A 16,088-nucleotide genomic window follows, 5' to 3' on the forward strand; every position below is an offset into this window, starting at 1 on the left:
ATACTGGGGGACTTCTTGAGAGTGTAAAAACCTGTAGTGTCGCAAGTTAGAGGTCCGATAAGCATGCTTTGGCTAATCTTCAACAAACAAGCGGTATAATACAACTCTGAAACATTTAGTACCTCTTAACACCGCCACGTTTATAGCATGGAATGCTTTTAGCTCCCGTTGTCGGCGACCTTCAAGTGACCTTGAGCCAAAAGCCAGCGCCGTTATCCCAGCACTCAAACGACACCACATCCTGGCAACCAGTCAAAAGTTGAGAAAATGCGGTCTCTGGCCCCCAATCCTTTGCACAAGACCGCATTACATATGCTAGTTACTGCCCGAACAAGTTACTAAAAATATTGCTTCCGAGTTCTTCCTAATGTTTGTTCAAAAGATGACTTAAGCTGTAACTTCTTGTACGCTGAACTTTTATTTATCATTCCCAATCATGACGTTCAAAACATAGACACAGTGCATCATACACTTCATTGTCATCTTTTGGCGCTGAAAGAGGATTGCCTGTACTCTTCTCAAAGGCAGCGGTACGTGAGTTCCGCGGCGCGGGTTTTGCGCCGCCTCCTTCGAGACATGGCGCCACGCTGCGTCACCAGGGCGGCAGCGTCCGGCGCAGCGTGGATGGTTCTTTGGGCGATACGAGACTTGCAACGCGGGTCATCTCAAAACAGGTTCATTACCGCTCAGCAAGCTTTGAGGCCTGCGTCGCGGCACCAATCTGCTTAGCCGGTAGCCATTTCCTGCGTACCATCTACTCTCGATTACGGGAGAGCCAGCAGTTTTTACTTTCTTGAGCTGGACAATTTGCAAAAGTGAAATGTAACAGCTGAAAATTAACCAGGCTGACCTACTTTGTAAGTTTCTTTGTTGTTTATTTTTTATTCGCAATGTTAGTATCTGTTCAATGGTCCCATGCAGATGCTGTAGGTTCTAATATTGCTCGTATGAAATGCACGTACTGACACAGTTAAAATCTAACCTACCCAATATTCTCATCGCCTCGTTTTCCTCACACCTTGTGTGGTTATCCCACCGTAGGTCTTACTTTATTGCTGCGCTTATATGCGTGTAGTTAAGTACCACACTTAAAGATTAATTGTCTCGGCTGGATATGAATATTTGTGTTACTTGTGTGGCATGGGTATCTGTCATCGGCACAACCTTTCAGATATAACAGCCACGCGGATCACCACTCCTCTTATTTGGGTAATGCATCATTTAATATGGTCTCATCTCGTTTCGTAGATATCGCATGATAGATTACGCAATCGTCAATGAAAGTACAAATAATAACAGAGATATTATCAGCGAAGAAGTTTATAAAGTAACTCGGGAAAGAACCCTGAGTGGTTCAATATTTGACGGGTGGAATGAAATCGTCTGCCTAGATGTACACTTTGGTATCTGTACGAATGGTGCGTTTCATAACATGCAAGCAAGGAATCGTTTCGTAGGATCATCTTTAGTTTCAGGCCACAATTTAGAATGGGGACACCCGCTCAATCTGTTTTTTTTTTATTTGGGTTGATCATGATCTAGCTTCACATTTTAGCAACAAAAACCTTGCTGGTGCCCCTTCTAAGTTCCACCTCTTTAGCTATCTATATAATTTGCTAGGACCCGCCCGTGCAGCCACTAACACGATATCTCTGTAATGTCCTTTGCTAATATCTTAACGTGACAATGTGGCCGTTGCCAGCAGCGCAGCTGACATAAGTAGCAACAAGGGACTTTTCGACTCGAGCACGTATGTCACTTCGATCGTCAGGCTCAGAACAATGAAGGTCAGTTCAGGCTGAAGTCAACGACGTATTGCCTCTGTGTATGGATTTCAGAGAAGCAGGAAAAAGATCAGCAAATATTGATACCAGCTGAACATGAGCGTTTTATAGGTGAAGTGAGAATGACAAGAGTATGTCAACATATTGTGAACCAAAGCTACAAATTATAAAGCCGCAACTAATGCAAAAGCCTATACATACTATAATTAGGATTTAAAGCATCATTCGCTTGTCCGCATTTGCGCAAATCTGATCTAAATCAAGAATGCGAGCTCTCTCCAAAAAGTACCTGCAGTGGTTCCACGAAAAAGTGGGAGAGGGTGTAGCGGCGCGCTCTCTCGCTCTCTCCAATTAAAGTACCCTGGTGACCTCTGGTACGAGCCAGAATGGTGAATAACGAGGCCGAATTTTATTAATTAACTTTCTTGCGCAACCTGCTATAGGAGATTTACGAAAAGACAAAACGTATAAGCCGTAGCAAATGTTTTGTGAAAGTGGATACTAAATTTTAGAAATTTATCAAATAAGTCCATCTAAACGACAGGGTAAAAAACTTTTCATTTGGGTCTAGTATTTTCGCATATGCTTTGGAGACCCCAAGTAACATGCGAGATTAAGGTACCCTTCCACCTAGTGCAAAGATGAAAACATTTATCGTGTGGGTTCGCTTGTGTTCTGTGTCCACCAAATGACTGTTTGATGATATCAGAAGCACTTGATTTGCTAAAGTCAATCACCCTGCGGATTTTGGCTGGTGATTCAGAAATTTTAGTTATTTGGCAGTTTAGCCAAAACTGAGAAGCACTGACAGCGATTGCAAGGTTCAGCATTTCGCTCGGACACCTAGGACGGTGCTCTATAACTGCGCACGTGTGCGACCTGTACACGCGACATAGTTCGAAAAGCCACTTCTGCTGGCTATAATGAACGGCGACCTGGCACTATCAGACGTCTCACAATGCTGGCGTTCCCAAAAAAGCCCCACTAATTGTCCTGCAGACGCTACCCTCGATGATGCACGATAAGCTATTGACAGGAAATCGCCGACGTTAGTGAGCGGTCAGTGAAATAATACTTACCTGACATTTAATGCCCATTCCGCTCAGAGCAGCGCATGCGTACAGAGAGAGAGAGAGAAACAACTTTATTTAAGAGAAAAAAAAATTCACTGAGGGATGGTGGTCAGGCGGTGCCTGGCCGCCACCTCCTCGGCTCGTTGAATGGCCCGGAGTTGCACGTCGAGGCTAGAGTTCCGGAGCACGGTTTCCCATGCTTCGGGCGAGGGAGTGGTCAGGAGATCAGGCGGGGGTAGGTCCTCGCTGCAGTCCCAGAGTATGTGGGCAAGGGTGGTGGTCGTGCCGCACTGCGAACAGTGTGGGCTAAAGAGGTCGGGGTATATGTGACTGTATATTTGCGGGCAAGGGAACGAATGGGTCTGAAGGCGGCGCCAAACGATTTGCTGGGGTTTCGTGAGTTTGGGGTGCAGTGGCGGTTTTGTTTGGCGAGCGAGGCGGTAGTGTTGCACGATTTCGTGATACGAAGTGAGAGGCTCGCCGGGGCCCTCCTCGGGATCCGTGGCACTGCCCGCCGCTCGGTTGACGAATCCTCGAGCTTGCCGGTGGGCGGCCTCATTTCCCGGGTTGCCCGCGTGTGCAGGGACCCAAACTAGCGAGATGGGTGGGGGGTCCTCGTCGTCAGGCTGACGAGCGAGGGGTTGAAGAAGGCGTAGGGTGCCAGGGGTGACGGTGCCGCGAGCAAAGTGAAATATCGCGGTTTTCGAATCGCTAAGTACTGTAGTGTAACCGGCAGATGCCGCAAGCGCGATAGCCGCTTCTTCGGCTTCGGTGGGGTTTAGGGCGCGGACGGAGCCGGCGATGCGTAAGGCAGTGGTCGTGTCCGAGGGAGTGCGGATAGCCATAACGCTGAGAGCGTACGCTTTCGACTGCGAAGTGTAACGGGCCGCATCTACATATGCTGCCTCTGTGCTTGAGGCGTAGGTCTCGTGCAGGGCCTGCGCCCTCGCCTGTCGACGCCCGTCGTGGTGACCGGCCAGCATGTTTTTCGGTAGTGGTTTTACTACAAAGCATTGTCGTATCGGAGAAGGTAGGCAGATCGGGTCTTGGCCAGATGGCGATGCAGTGAGGCCGATACGATCGAGGATCCACCGGCCGGTCTTGCTTCCGCGAAGACGTTGTATTTGGGCAATGCGATGTGCCTAAATCAATTCGTCGAGGGTGTTGTGAAGACCGAGGCTCAGGAGATGTGTCGTGGAGGTGGTGGGGGCAAGGCCTAGAGCTAGCTTGTAGACCTTGCGAATGAGTCGTTCGACTCTGTCCTTTTCGGTTCGTAAAAGGCGGAGGTACGGTAGGGCGTTAGTGATGCGCGATATCACGAAGGCGTGAATGAGTTGGAGAAGTTCCTTTTCGAGCATGCCTTGCCGGCGGGCAGACACGCGTGCGATGAGACGGGCCGTCTGTGACCGCAACGGTCAGCCGGCCGAGCGTGGTGGTGTTGTATTGGCCTGTTTGGACGTGAAGACCAAGGATTCGCATGTGGTTCACTTGCGTTAAGGCCGTGCCATTTACGTAGACTTGGATGGTCGGTAAAGGGCGGTGTTTGATCTTGCGGCGGTCGGGAGGTCTAAGCACCAAGAGTTCAGATTTGCTCTCCGAACATTTCAGGCTTGCCTGCGTTGCGTGGTGAACGACGGCGTCAGCAGCACGTTGAAGGGTCTCTTCAATCTGGCCGTCCGAGCCCGTGGCCGTCCACAGTGTAATATCATCGGCATGGATGGTGTGGCGTAAGCCGGGGATCTCTTCGAGTGAGGCCGGAAGTGTACTCATGACCAGATTGAAAAGAAATGGGAGAGGACTGCACCTTGAGAGGTGCCTCTGTCCCCGAGGTTCATTCGTGCGGACGTGAGGCCGCCGGCCAGTGAGAGCTCTACCGTTCGGTTTGAAAGGAAGTCACATACGTAATTGTACGTGCGCTCGCCCGGATGTATGGCGGTAAGGTTCGAGGCAATAGCCGCGTGCTGCACCGTATTGAAGGCCTTGTCGAGGTCGATGCCGAGCAGGGCGCGTGTTCCCGCGTGAGGCGGTGTCCGAAGTAGGTCGTGATGTGTTTTAACGAGTGCGTTTTGCGTGGAAAGATGGGCACGGAACCCCAGCATCGTCGGTGGAAACAGGTCGTTCTCTTCCGCGTAAGTTTGCAGTCTGGCGAGGACTACGTGTTCGATCAATTTGCCGAGGCACGAGGTGAGCGAGATGGGACGTAAGTTGGCGATATCCATCTTTTTGCACGGTTTCGGGATGAGCACGAGTTTCGCGTGTTTCCATTCTTGAGGTAGTTTGCCCGAATGCCAGCACTCGTTTCCATATTGCGTGGGTGCGACAACCGATTTCTTGTCGAGGTTTCTTAGTACTTTGTAACGCCGTCGGGACCGGGCGCCGAGGTCGTGCGAAGTTTGAGAAGAGCCGCGTACATTTCGGCCTCCGTAAATCGGCGTCAAGCGTGGGGTTTGGATCGCCATTGTAAGGGGGAAACGGTGGTGGCGGTGTATTCGGTGGGGCAAGGCCCACGTAGCGGTCGGCTAGCTCGTCGAGTAAATCGGCGTCCGTTCCCGGGTAGTTGTGCAGGAGCTGTTGCAGCTGTTTCTGGGCTGACGACATTGAAGTGCCGGGATCGAGCAAGTGACGCAGATGGTGCCACGTTTTCTTGCTGCTCATCTGCCCGTTCAGGCCGTCGCACAACTGGCCCCACTGTTGCCGCGCGAGGGCGTGACTGTGGCTTTTGATATCGCGTGCGAGTGCCTCGATACGGCGGCGCAGCGTCCTGTTGTGTCGTTTACGTCGCCACCTGCGGAGGAGGCTCGCATGCGCATCCCACATGTGCAGAAGACGAGAGTCAGTCGTAGGCGAATCGGTGGCGGTCGCTTCTATCTCGCGCGTCGTGATGTTCACGTGCCCGTGCAAAAAATGAGATCCAGTCGCGGAGGTCGGTAATGGCGTCCGGGGCTTGCTCTTCGCGCAGCTTGCGGAACTTGGGCCATTCCGTGATGCGTGCCGTGGGCTTGGGCTTCTTGCAGACGAATGTCTGCACTGTGGTCGCAAGGATGTAGTGATCGCTGGCCGCAAGTAGGCCCGTGTTCTTCCAGGATGCTCGCGTCACGTTCTTGCAAAACGTGAGGTCTGGCGAGGTGTCGCGGCATACGCTGTTGCCTATTCGGGTGGGCGGCTGTTGTGGGTCGTTTAGCAAAGTAAGGCGCAGATCCTGCACGAGGAACCATAGCTTTCTGCCTGGGGGGTTTGTGTGCATGTAGCCCGTCAGGGTGGCAGTGCGTTGAAATCGCCGTGCACGAGCAGTTGCGCGTCGCTGGCGAGTGCTAGTGTTTTGCGAAAAAGATGAGAGAAATTTTCTACGGCTGCTCGCGGGGAACAATAAACGTTCAGAACGAATAGCGACCGGTCCATGTGTTTTCGTGGTAGGATTTCGACGAGAGTGTGTGGGATGTCTGTGTATTCTATATCGTGCTGTGTGGCCGTGAGGTTGTTGTGTACAAGCGTGGAAGTGCAAGGGGAGCCGTGCGGGTCGAGCTGCTGGTAGGCCGCGTAGCTAGGAAGGGTGGCTGGGGCGGACGTTTCTTGCAACGCGATGACGTCCGGAATCGATTCAGTGTTTGCCTGCGGATCGCTTTGTAATTTCTTTACGAGCTGGTGCAGATGGCTCCGTTTTTTGCGGTACCCCCTGCAGTTCCACTGCCATACGATCAGATTGGTACGAGTCCATGATAATTCATGGGAGTGGCCCCTTGCGGCGTGGAGGGGCGACTGCGCGATGAGGAGCGGTGGCGTCCGAGATGCTATGAACGCTAGCGAGCGCATTTTCTGTGTATTGCTTCAGAGTGTTGTACGAAGCGTGCGTGTTGCCGATTGCCAGCTCTAGATTGGCGAAGCGGGCATCTATGGCTTGTTGCATGGTATTGAGACTGGTCTCGAATTTCGCATCCAAGGCGTTAAAGCGGGCTTCGAGCTTTGCGTCGCTGGCTTAGAATGCCTCAGCTACGGCTTTCGTGACTGTCCCTGTAATGGATGCGTCTATTTGGAGCGACTCAGTTGAAGTGGTGTCTTTATGCTTTCCCGCAGCGGCGGCTTGCGGCTGCTGCTGCTGTGGGACGGTGGTTGTTACGGCGGTTGGGTGAGGGCCCTATTCTATTTGGAGTCGAGCGACTGCATGTGCTGAGTGAGGTTTTCTATTTGGGATAGGAGTGTTGAGATGTGGGACTGCTGCGAGGACCATCGGGTCTTAAGAGAGGTATTCTCTCTGACAAGCTCCCTCACCTGTGTGTCTTGCGACGGGTCCTGTGACGACGACTTCAGCAAAGACGGAGGTCCTTGGGCCCAGGCAACCTTCGTGGGGCCGGACGACGACTGCGACGAGCCCGTGGTCGAATCCACGGAACAGTCGACCGACGTCGAAGCGCCCCGGGAGGACGAGGCCAAGAAGTAGCGGCTGGTTGACGGGGTCCTCGAGCGGGACCTCGAGCGGGACGGAGATCTGTTGCTGGTGCGGGATCTCGAGAGACTGGCCCGTTCTTGCAGCGGCAGTTGGCCGAGAGGCGGGAAAGACTGATCGCGGGACGGCGAGCGGCCGGTTCGTAGGATCGACGGTCGTTGAGGCGATTTAGATCGTTTCGAGTTTGGGCCGGATGGCGTTGGCTTCTTCACGAAGCGATATTTACAGTTCGAACTGTATGTGGTGTGTCCGCCCGTTGCAAACAATGCAGCGGGCCTGGCATGTCGGCTGGGCGTCTTGCGGGGCCGGCGGGTGGTCTTCGCCGCAACGGGAACATCGGTTGCGTGTGAGATGAGGGCACACGTTGGTTCGGTGGCCCACCTTGCGACAACTGAAGCAGGCTTCCACCTTCCGATAGAAAGGGTAGAGGCACGCCGTGGTAAAACATTCATCGGGGTAGATGATCCTCGAGCATCGTGACGAGTATGTGACTGGTCCGTCCCATACGGCGGCCGCCCACCACGGGCATATTCGGGTTGCTCTCCTGTAGGTCTTGCAGAATTTCTTCATTGGAAAAATTGTCGAAAGCTTGGAACATGATCCCACGAAACGCATCGTCTGGCGGCGGGGCGTAAATGTGAATTTCGATGGCCTGGTCCCCGAATTTTAGGGACGTAACTTGGAGATACGTCTTTGCTTGAGCTGAGTCTTGCACGCTTAGAGTGAATGTATTGTTGGTAGGGTGGACCCTTACTTGGTCGCGGGTCGCCGGCGGCTGGTCCAGTAACGACGCTTCTTTGAGTAGGGCTTCGTATAGTTGCCAGGGCGGTAGCTTCGTGAGGTCGATTGGGGCTTTGGGCCGTCCCACGATGTGGATGGCGTCGGCAGGCATCCTGGGCAAGGGGCCGCGTCGTCGCTGGGGCGGCGGTCGTGGCTTCGGATCGTTGCGAGGTGGCCGCGTTTGCTCGGCGTCCTTCGGGTCCGGCGTGGCTTGGCGAAGCTCGAGCCTTCGCTTCTCCTGGGCACGAAAACCGGGCGGCGGCTGCCAAGAGTCGTCCTCCCATTCGTCGGTCGAGATTGTGTTTCCTTCTACTACGCACTTCAAGTCGGTGGGCGGCCGGGTGCGGTAGGAAAGGCGGGTGGCCGCGAGAGAAGGCGCGGCCGCGCTGAGCCTAGGCGCGCAACTGCGCTAGGCCCAACCGTCGGGCAAGAAAATGTGGTCGAGGGAAAAAGAAACTCTCACTTGAGAATAGCCGTCAGAAAGCACGTGAAATTGATATCCACGGTTTGGGAAACACTTCACGCACCCACTCGTGCAAAAAGCATTTACCTAGAAGAACATTTACGGCGAGAAAGTCGGAAAATCACGGAGCTCGATGCGGATGCCTCCGTTGGCTCCGAGCTCCGGCAGCGTTCCTCCACCGCATGCGTACAGAACTTGAGGAGAAAAGCTAGTGTGCTTTTAACGGCAGGCGCACAACGCTCTTGTCAGCAGCGAAAGGCCCAACGCTATCCTAGTTCTACTACTGAGGCGGCTGGGTATAGCGTTGACAGGGATTTGACGCCACTTTGTCGTTTCTGAGCCGTAGAAACCCGCGTCTCCCGAGGTGCTCCAGCCGAGAAAGCACCGTCGAGCAGGACAGAACGGCAACAGCGGCGGCAACAACGTTTTTGTCCCTTTACCTTCGTTAGAAGGTTGGCGCTCCTCAGCAAAATTTGCGTTGAAATGAACGCTGCACTAATTGCTAAATTTTTGGCGACAGTGAATAATGTTTTATTGCGATAGCAATTATATGGACACTCCAAAGCAGATTTCTGCCATCGGCGTCGCCGTCGTCGTCGCCGTTGCCGTCGCCGTCGCCATCGCCGTGAGGTTCCGTATGACGTCAATGGAGATGAAATCGTCGCCGCGCGCCGCCGAACGCTGTATGTGCGAGTGAAAGGGCGCGAGGGACGCGCGCTTTCACGGGGAGTGAACCCACGGCGGAGAACAAACGCGCGTTCTGCGCCGTGCTCCCTTAAGGGCTGCAGAAGTAGGCGTATCTTTCCTCCTTTACAATCACCATATATGAAGAGCAAACGCGCCTTCTTCCGACGCACGAAAGGCCGTGGGGGGGAGGGGGAGGGAAGAGAAGCAGCGACATTTAGCTGCGGCACCAAGTGCCTATTTATATCAGAGGCTCCGGCAACAGTCACCAATGCCGCACGCATTTTGTGCGAACGCGGGCAAAACGCCGACGGCGTCGACAACAGTTCTGCGTGTTGCCGGTGTTGCTGCATGTCCAAGTTTAAACAGCTGATAAAGCTACTATCACTACTCCGTATAGCTCTCCACAAATTTGCTATCGCAATTGATGCTTCGCCTTTCAGGTGAAACTGCGACAACTTTTTATTGACATAAATAAATATGGACATTTTTGCCCCAACACTAAGTGCCAGCGAGTACTGTTCACATGGGTCACAAGGAATGTATATTGCATAGTACCTCAAAGGGGAAAAACAGGCAGGTCTAACTACACTTGACATCTACGTAAAGCGCAGCATTTTGACCTCGGGGTTCTTTCACGTACACCTAATTCTAAGTACACGAGTGCTTTTGCATTTCGCCCCCGTCTAGATGCAGCTGCCGCGGTGACCTGTAATCTACAATGCTACCGCGGCGGGACAGTTCCACGTGCCACCTTGACGCTGCGGTGCTTTAATGCGGCTTTGCGTCTGCGTGCACGCCGTACGTCGGCTGTCCGCTTGAGAATTCGCACGGCGTTTATTTTTCAGGAATTGTAGAAACGTACCACACCGTATATTGAACCTTAAATTTATCCAGTTTGTCCGCAACAGCATTCGTGCCTAGTACTAGCGTTTGCTCGCCTTCTCACGTCGCCTTCCCTATTCCCACCTTCCCACTTGTATGGGAACTCCAATGGAAGCGAGACAGCGCTGTAATTCAGTCGTACTGCCTCGGTTTCTACCCATTCTCTGCCTCCCCCCCCTCCTCCCCATCTGTTCTCTACTATTCTATCGACCTCCGCTCTCGTCTGCTGCACAGTAGCAGAAAGGTAAGCGCAGCAATTTATGCAGTGTTTTTTGCGGGAGGCCGCGGATAAAACATAAAGCCCCAGAAAGAAAGAAAAGAAAAACGGGATGTACCTTTGCACGAAGAGTGTTTTAGTTTTTTTTCTGGGGTTTTAGATGCCAAAACGACAATGTGAACATGTGGCACGTCGTAGTGAGGGAGTCCGGATTATAGTTTTGACCATCTGGGCTACTTTACCGTACCTCATTGCACGGTAGACTGGCGTTCTTGCATTCCGCTCACATTGAAATGCGGCCGTAGCAGCCGGGATTTCATCTCGCACCCTCGGGCTTCCAAAGCCACTACGCCACCACGGCGGGTAGTCAAAATTTAGTTTTGCATACCCTGGTGCCGGCATTCCCGCAGAGGCGCAATGCACAAAGGCAACTTCAATCACATTTTAAAGCACAGTATTAAATCATAGTTTGGTGACTTTGAGGCCCGGAGCCTGTAACTTCGGTGTCTGTTGTAGCCCAAGTGGCAGCTTACAGGTGTTAAGACTGTTTAGTAAACGTAACCGCAATGATTAAAGCGAACGCTTCCATAAATTTTCCAGCAGTATCAGAACACATGTTTTGATACTGTGCAGCGCTGCATGCAAAGTACATACATGTTGAACTTTCAAATATTGATTTACTGATCTATTTATTCTTTCGATTCTTCTAATAAAGTTCAGTTGCGAATTCAGTGCTATGTATTATGTTCCTTGTTCTCTGCGTACGTGTGTTGTTTGCGTTGCCGTTCAAATACGCATTTCAACCAACTAGTCCAAGTATCAGTCTTAAAACAGTAACAGAGCGTAAACATACTGGGCGGATTGGCACACTGTCAAACATGTTAAGGCCGAGCTGAAGTATAACACTGAAGTAGAGTGAAGTAGATTGAACAGTGAAGTAGAGTGAGTCTGACGACTGGCCAATGCTTGCGCTGTGTCTAAACGTAAACATCGCAGTCCCATTGCCATGTTTACTGCGGAACGCTACAAGCACCACGGCCTTGGTGTGAAGTTGACTACGTCCTTTATAGTACAAGCCGCATGATATGTGCTAACAACGCTAAATACGCGCGAATGATGGTTGTTTTGTTCAAACGCACCGAATACATGATGCAACTGTGCACCACCGGCACAGCTGAAGGCAACTGAATTACGAATTACGCAAAAACGCATTTTGTTGACAAGGCACGTTTTAATGAGGATGCTGAGCGTGGTTCGCGATACGTTCTTGATGCCACGCCACTATCACCGACTTTTTACATGGTGATGTTGACAACTGCGAAACAGGCGCGGCGCACCGTAAGACGGTCCTAGCTGGAAGAAAAGCGAAGCCGTGTATGGATAGGTTCTGGCGGATCGCAACACCGGACAAAACGACGCGTAGCAGAAGCAAGTGGGCCGATCCTGTCGATAATGCAGAAAGGGTCCATGCCCAATGGCACATACCCCTGTCACGTGGGCTGATCCTGGTAGTTGTGCAGAGAGGGTCCAATGCTCAATGGTACATACTCTTGTGGGCTCGGGGACCTGTAACGTGCCCTTGAACTAGCCTTGTCACACGTGGGACCCAAAGAGACAAAAACAACGCGCCAGAGGTATTAGCGCTGTTGCCCAACCGCTAGTTCATGATGATGCGTGCCGCAACATCAGTGATGAAACATTGTAGTCTACCAGCCAATGGCTGTCTCTCTTTCTCTCTTGACATACGCATTTCCCTAGCGACATCATAAGTTGACCCTTGGACTCATGGGGCCATGGGCGGCATGGGTTTGGTGGTTATGTTAAACCAGTCACCGTTTACCACGGTGATCACAAGGCGTTGGTTACCATGGTTACAAAATAAATGAAGAACACGAGGATCTTTGAGTGTCTGTCTCTTTATTCGCTCAATATAGTCAATAATGATAGAATATAAATTCACTATAGCAATATGTAATATAGCAGACCCACCATAGTCACAGCTTCGCTGGCTTCCATCTTCAGAGTAGTGGAAGGGCTATGAATTTTTTCCATGTAAGAACGGCAGTATATTTTTTTCATCCGTGTGAAGGTAGTTGGGGAGGATCGTCGGACAGTGTTTTTTTTTCCTTCACGAAGTGTTTCCGGCTATTCTGAGAATTATTCCTGAGAGCTAACCGGTTATGGCGCCAAGTGTCGCGTTTAGAGAATATGTTGCCTCATCTTGAATCGGGGGAACCACATTTCCTTGTAGCGTAGGAAACAAAGACAACAAAACGTCACGATGGTTGGTTTGCTACGGCAGCTGGAGCTTTGGCGGAAGTGAAACAGGCATACTGCTTGCATGCACGAGTAAACAAACAACTACGGCCATGCTGCGTACACAGATTTCACTGCTCAGAAAACTGACAATTATAAATTGTTCAGTTGTACGTCCAAATTGTTCAGTTGTGCGCTTACCGTACGTGATTCTCTTCGACCCCCGCTAAATCAACACAGCAATATTTCGGCCGATGCTCCGCCGCGAAATGTCTTCCAATAGCGTGGCCGTGCCTGTCGCCAGAGCATAAGCTTAACTGGAAGGAATGGAGCTTGTTAGGGCTTGTGGGTTATATTGGGAGTATTTAATCACGTGATCTTCAGAAACGTTCCAAATCACGTGGTTTTAACCATCCCTATGGATGGTTTCTATTCACGTGAAATTTCGCTTATTCACTATTCCGTACGTCTTGAAGTCGGCTAATGCCATCCTTTTACTACTATTTTTAAAGATGGTAGTAAAACGATGTAATGTAGCGCAATTTACTCCAGCATGCGAGAGTAATTGTTTAGTGCAAGGGGTTTTTCAAACCGCGTGAGCGTCAAAAACCCCAATCTTGGCTAATATTTGCTAACGGTGTGCGTATACACAGGATAGATAGCTAGCCAAAGGAAAGCACGTGAAGTACCCTAAGAATCATAACGCATAAAACCTATTTGTGCCTAATTAAACTGACGGCGCTTCAAGTTGTCGAAATATTTGACCTCTCCAAGTAGCGCAATGTTAACCTAAATTACTATAGCAGGCGGGAGAGAAAGTTGTCCCCGTGTTGTATACCCGGACAAGGACAATATTTTTGAGAGACGTCAATTGGCTGGTTGAGAAAAACCCTGGGTCCCGCGTCTGTAGGAGCGAAACGGCACCTATATTCCAATTGGCTGTGACGCCACGGCACGAGCGCGCCTCTACGGAGCATAGCCGGCGAAAAGGAACACGTGCTCTCGCACTAGCGCGCCCGGTTTTGCTTGAGGGGAGAGGCATCGCCGCGACGCCAAATCACCCTCTATCTCGGAAGCCTGTGTTATCCGCTCGTCCCTTGTCCGCGCAAGCTCTCGACTGCGTTCTAACTGCGCCTCGGTAGGACCAAATCAATAACTTGGAGTACGCTTAAGCTTTCGCCTTTGAGAGTGGAGTGGAAGATTGCGTTATTGGACGCCGTTGACGCCGACACCGACACCGTATTTTCTGCGAAATGGTGCCCAATCAAAATTTAGAAAGGCTCGGTTTTGAACATTCCCCTCAATGTTGCCTAGAACGAAAGTTCAGCGAAACACGATCAGAATTGGAGGTCGCTTAAGCTTCGCCTTTAAGAGTGGAACGAGATAGCCTTCAAATATCCCTGGCTGCTTATCAGGCTTTTTTCTCGTATATGCAAATTACCATGCGACGCAATCACGTCTCTAGGCTGTGGTTAAGTCGTACTTTACGATTTTTTTGACGGATTTTTTTTTAGAAATTCCATTTTTGTTCACTAACACCTTGCGCTACGAGGAGAGCCCGCCCGGTCGGGGTGGTTCGGAATGATGTAGTCTGGTATGATTATTTTTGCCAGACGCCGATTCTCACGCCGACGCCGACATCGACGCCGGATTGTGTGCAACACGGGGCCCTTAACGCTGTCGCGTTAAAACGCGTCAAGCGTCCCAACGCGCTCGCTTACCCGTGAGGAGTTCATAACTCGAAGGATCGCTCAGCGGCGTTCAGTTGTGCAATACTACTTTAGCATTCACAACTCCTAAGTGCGTAGGTGTTGTCGGCTTTTTTTTTTTTGCTTCAACTGCGAAAATCTATTTCTGAGATGCGAGTAGTGCTTTTTTTGTAACTTTCTAAAAGTGAGAAGAGAATAACAAATTTATCTCTCGCGAAACTTCCTTCACCATCTGCATTTCCCCAGGACTGATTTGTCATTTAAAACCACCTTTTAGTGAGAACTTCTCCAATTTTTTTCAAGGATAGATAGAACACTTCATTTAGCCCGGTAACCTTCATCGACATATCAATGCATGATCTCTTGACATTTTAATGCTTTGAAATGCCTTGTATGATGTCACGATCTTTAGGAGATAGCTTTTTACTATTTCATGTTAGGATCACTGCTTACACTCTAGAATCCCAGTAGCATTTTCCTTCTTTTCTCACCTGGAGTTCATATGTACTCATACTACACTGTATAGTCTCTATAAAATACACGACAATATTCTTGAGCATCCATTTGCTGGCCTATAGTCATCATGATACAAAGTGCACTGAGTTGCCTTGTGGTCTTCTTTGCGGTTGTTCACGCGAAAACAGGTAACCACTGCTTAAGCATTAGTATTTGTAGCCACATTTCGATTTGTTTTCCGAGCTACGTCAGTTGCGTTCTTCTAAACTATTTCCCCATGAAATATACTGATAATCTGCACAATGTAAGTAGTGTTTGCGTCATAATTTCAGATTTTTCAAGCTTGCCTTGTGTCTAGTTGAAGCAGCGAAACGCTTCGCTATGGTTAAGCGCTGCGGAACCTAACCAGAACCAGTGAACATGGCGTCTCATACACAGTTGCGATGTGTAATGCGCGTCATTGACAATCAGCCGTTTATTGTGCCAGTGCTAGCTTCTTTCTAGCGGAGAAGTATTCTGCATTGGAATCAGCGTATGAACGAGCAGTGAGCCGGAACACGCCACCACTGCTCAGGGCCATGACCACCTCCTACTTGTTCTCGGCGCTAGATATATATGCGTCCACTTACGTCGAAATTTCATTTTCGCACTATGCTTGATGCTGCAGTATGCCTTTGTTTCGCTGTTTACAGAAAAAAAATTAATTCAATGCACACAGATTTTGACAGCGCACCTAATGTACAAACGGCAATGGTGTTGTAGCAGAGCTTCATTAACAGTCCCAGGGCTTTCAGACACCTCTCGTTTACTTGGCGAGGTGGGTTTTCCACTGTGATGCACTACAATCATGCTAATTGTGAAGTTGTTTTAGTTTAGAGTGAAGGTAAGTTTGCGACGAAATAAATCAAAACACGCCATCCCATCCGCAGATTCGCGTACCAGTGCTCACGGAGTTGCAACTGCGATTTCTCCCTTTCCCAAGTTTATCTTTTCTTCATGTCAGAAGTATAAACCCCATTCTCTGAATCTGAAGCTCGCCGGTGAAGCCACATACGAGCGGCTGCTGCATGAGACGCGCCGAGGACCCAGCGTGATAAGCTTGGTCGTCTGCGGCGGTTCTGAAGCGTCGCTGTTACGACTGATTCGCATTTTCACTGCATTTTTTGCACCAGTGTGTTAACTACTGCCGACAGCTGTGCCGCAACTATTGGCGCCCATTACGCGACTGGCGCTATTTCAAGGATCTACCCGGCGTAAAAATGCCGCCAGAACACCAGGCATTGCGCAATTGACTACACGGATTCTACACTACACGGATTGGCTGCATTGACTACACGGAC

The 16,088-nt window shown here is 50.5% G+C and overlaps 2 protein-coding genes across 3 annotated transcripts in view; both read left to right on the forward strand.

Moving 5' to 3' along the window:
* The window catches only part of LOC119450762 (venom metalloproteinase antarease-like TtrivMP_A), a 689,114-nt gene that overhangs the window by 373,427 nt on the left and 299,599 nt on the right, over positions 1–16,088 (forward strand). The gene's annotated exons all lie outside the window — the stretch shown is intronic.
* Positions 14,783–16,088, forward strand: part of LOC119450761 (venom metalloproteinase antarease-like TtrivMP_A) — an 84,730-nt gene continuing 83,424 nt past the window's right edge. The window contains exon 1 of the mRNA XM_037714267.2: positions 14,783–14,936. Within this exon, the coding sequence (XP_037570195.1) occupies positions 14,876–14,936 (61 nt within the window). The 5' untranslated portion in view covers positions 14,783–14,875. The remainder of the gene's footprint in view (positions 14,937–16,088) is intronic.

This window comes from Dermacentor silvarum, chromosome 4 (assembly GCF_013339745.2).
Source record: "Dermacentor silvarum isolate Dsil-2018 chromosome 4, BIME_Dsil_1.4, whole genome shotgun sequence".
In the NCBI taxonomy this organism is placed as follows: domain Eukaryota; kingdom Metazoa; phylum Arthropoda; class Arachnida; order Ixodida; family Ixodidae; genus Dermacentor; species Dermacentor silvarum.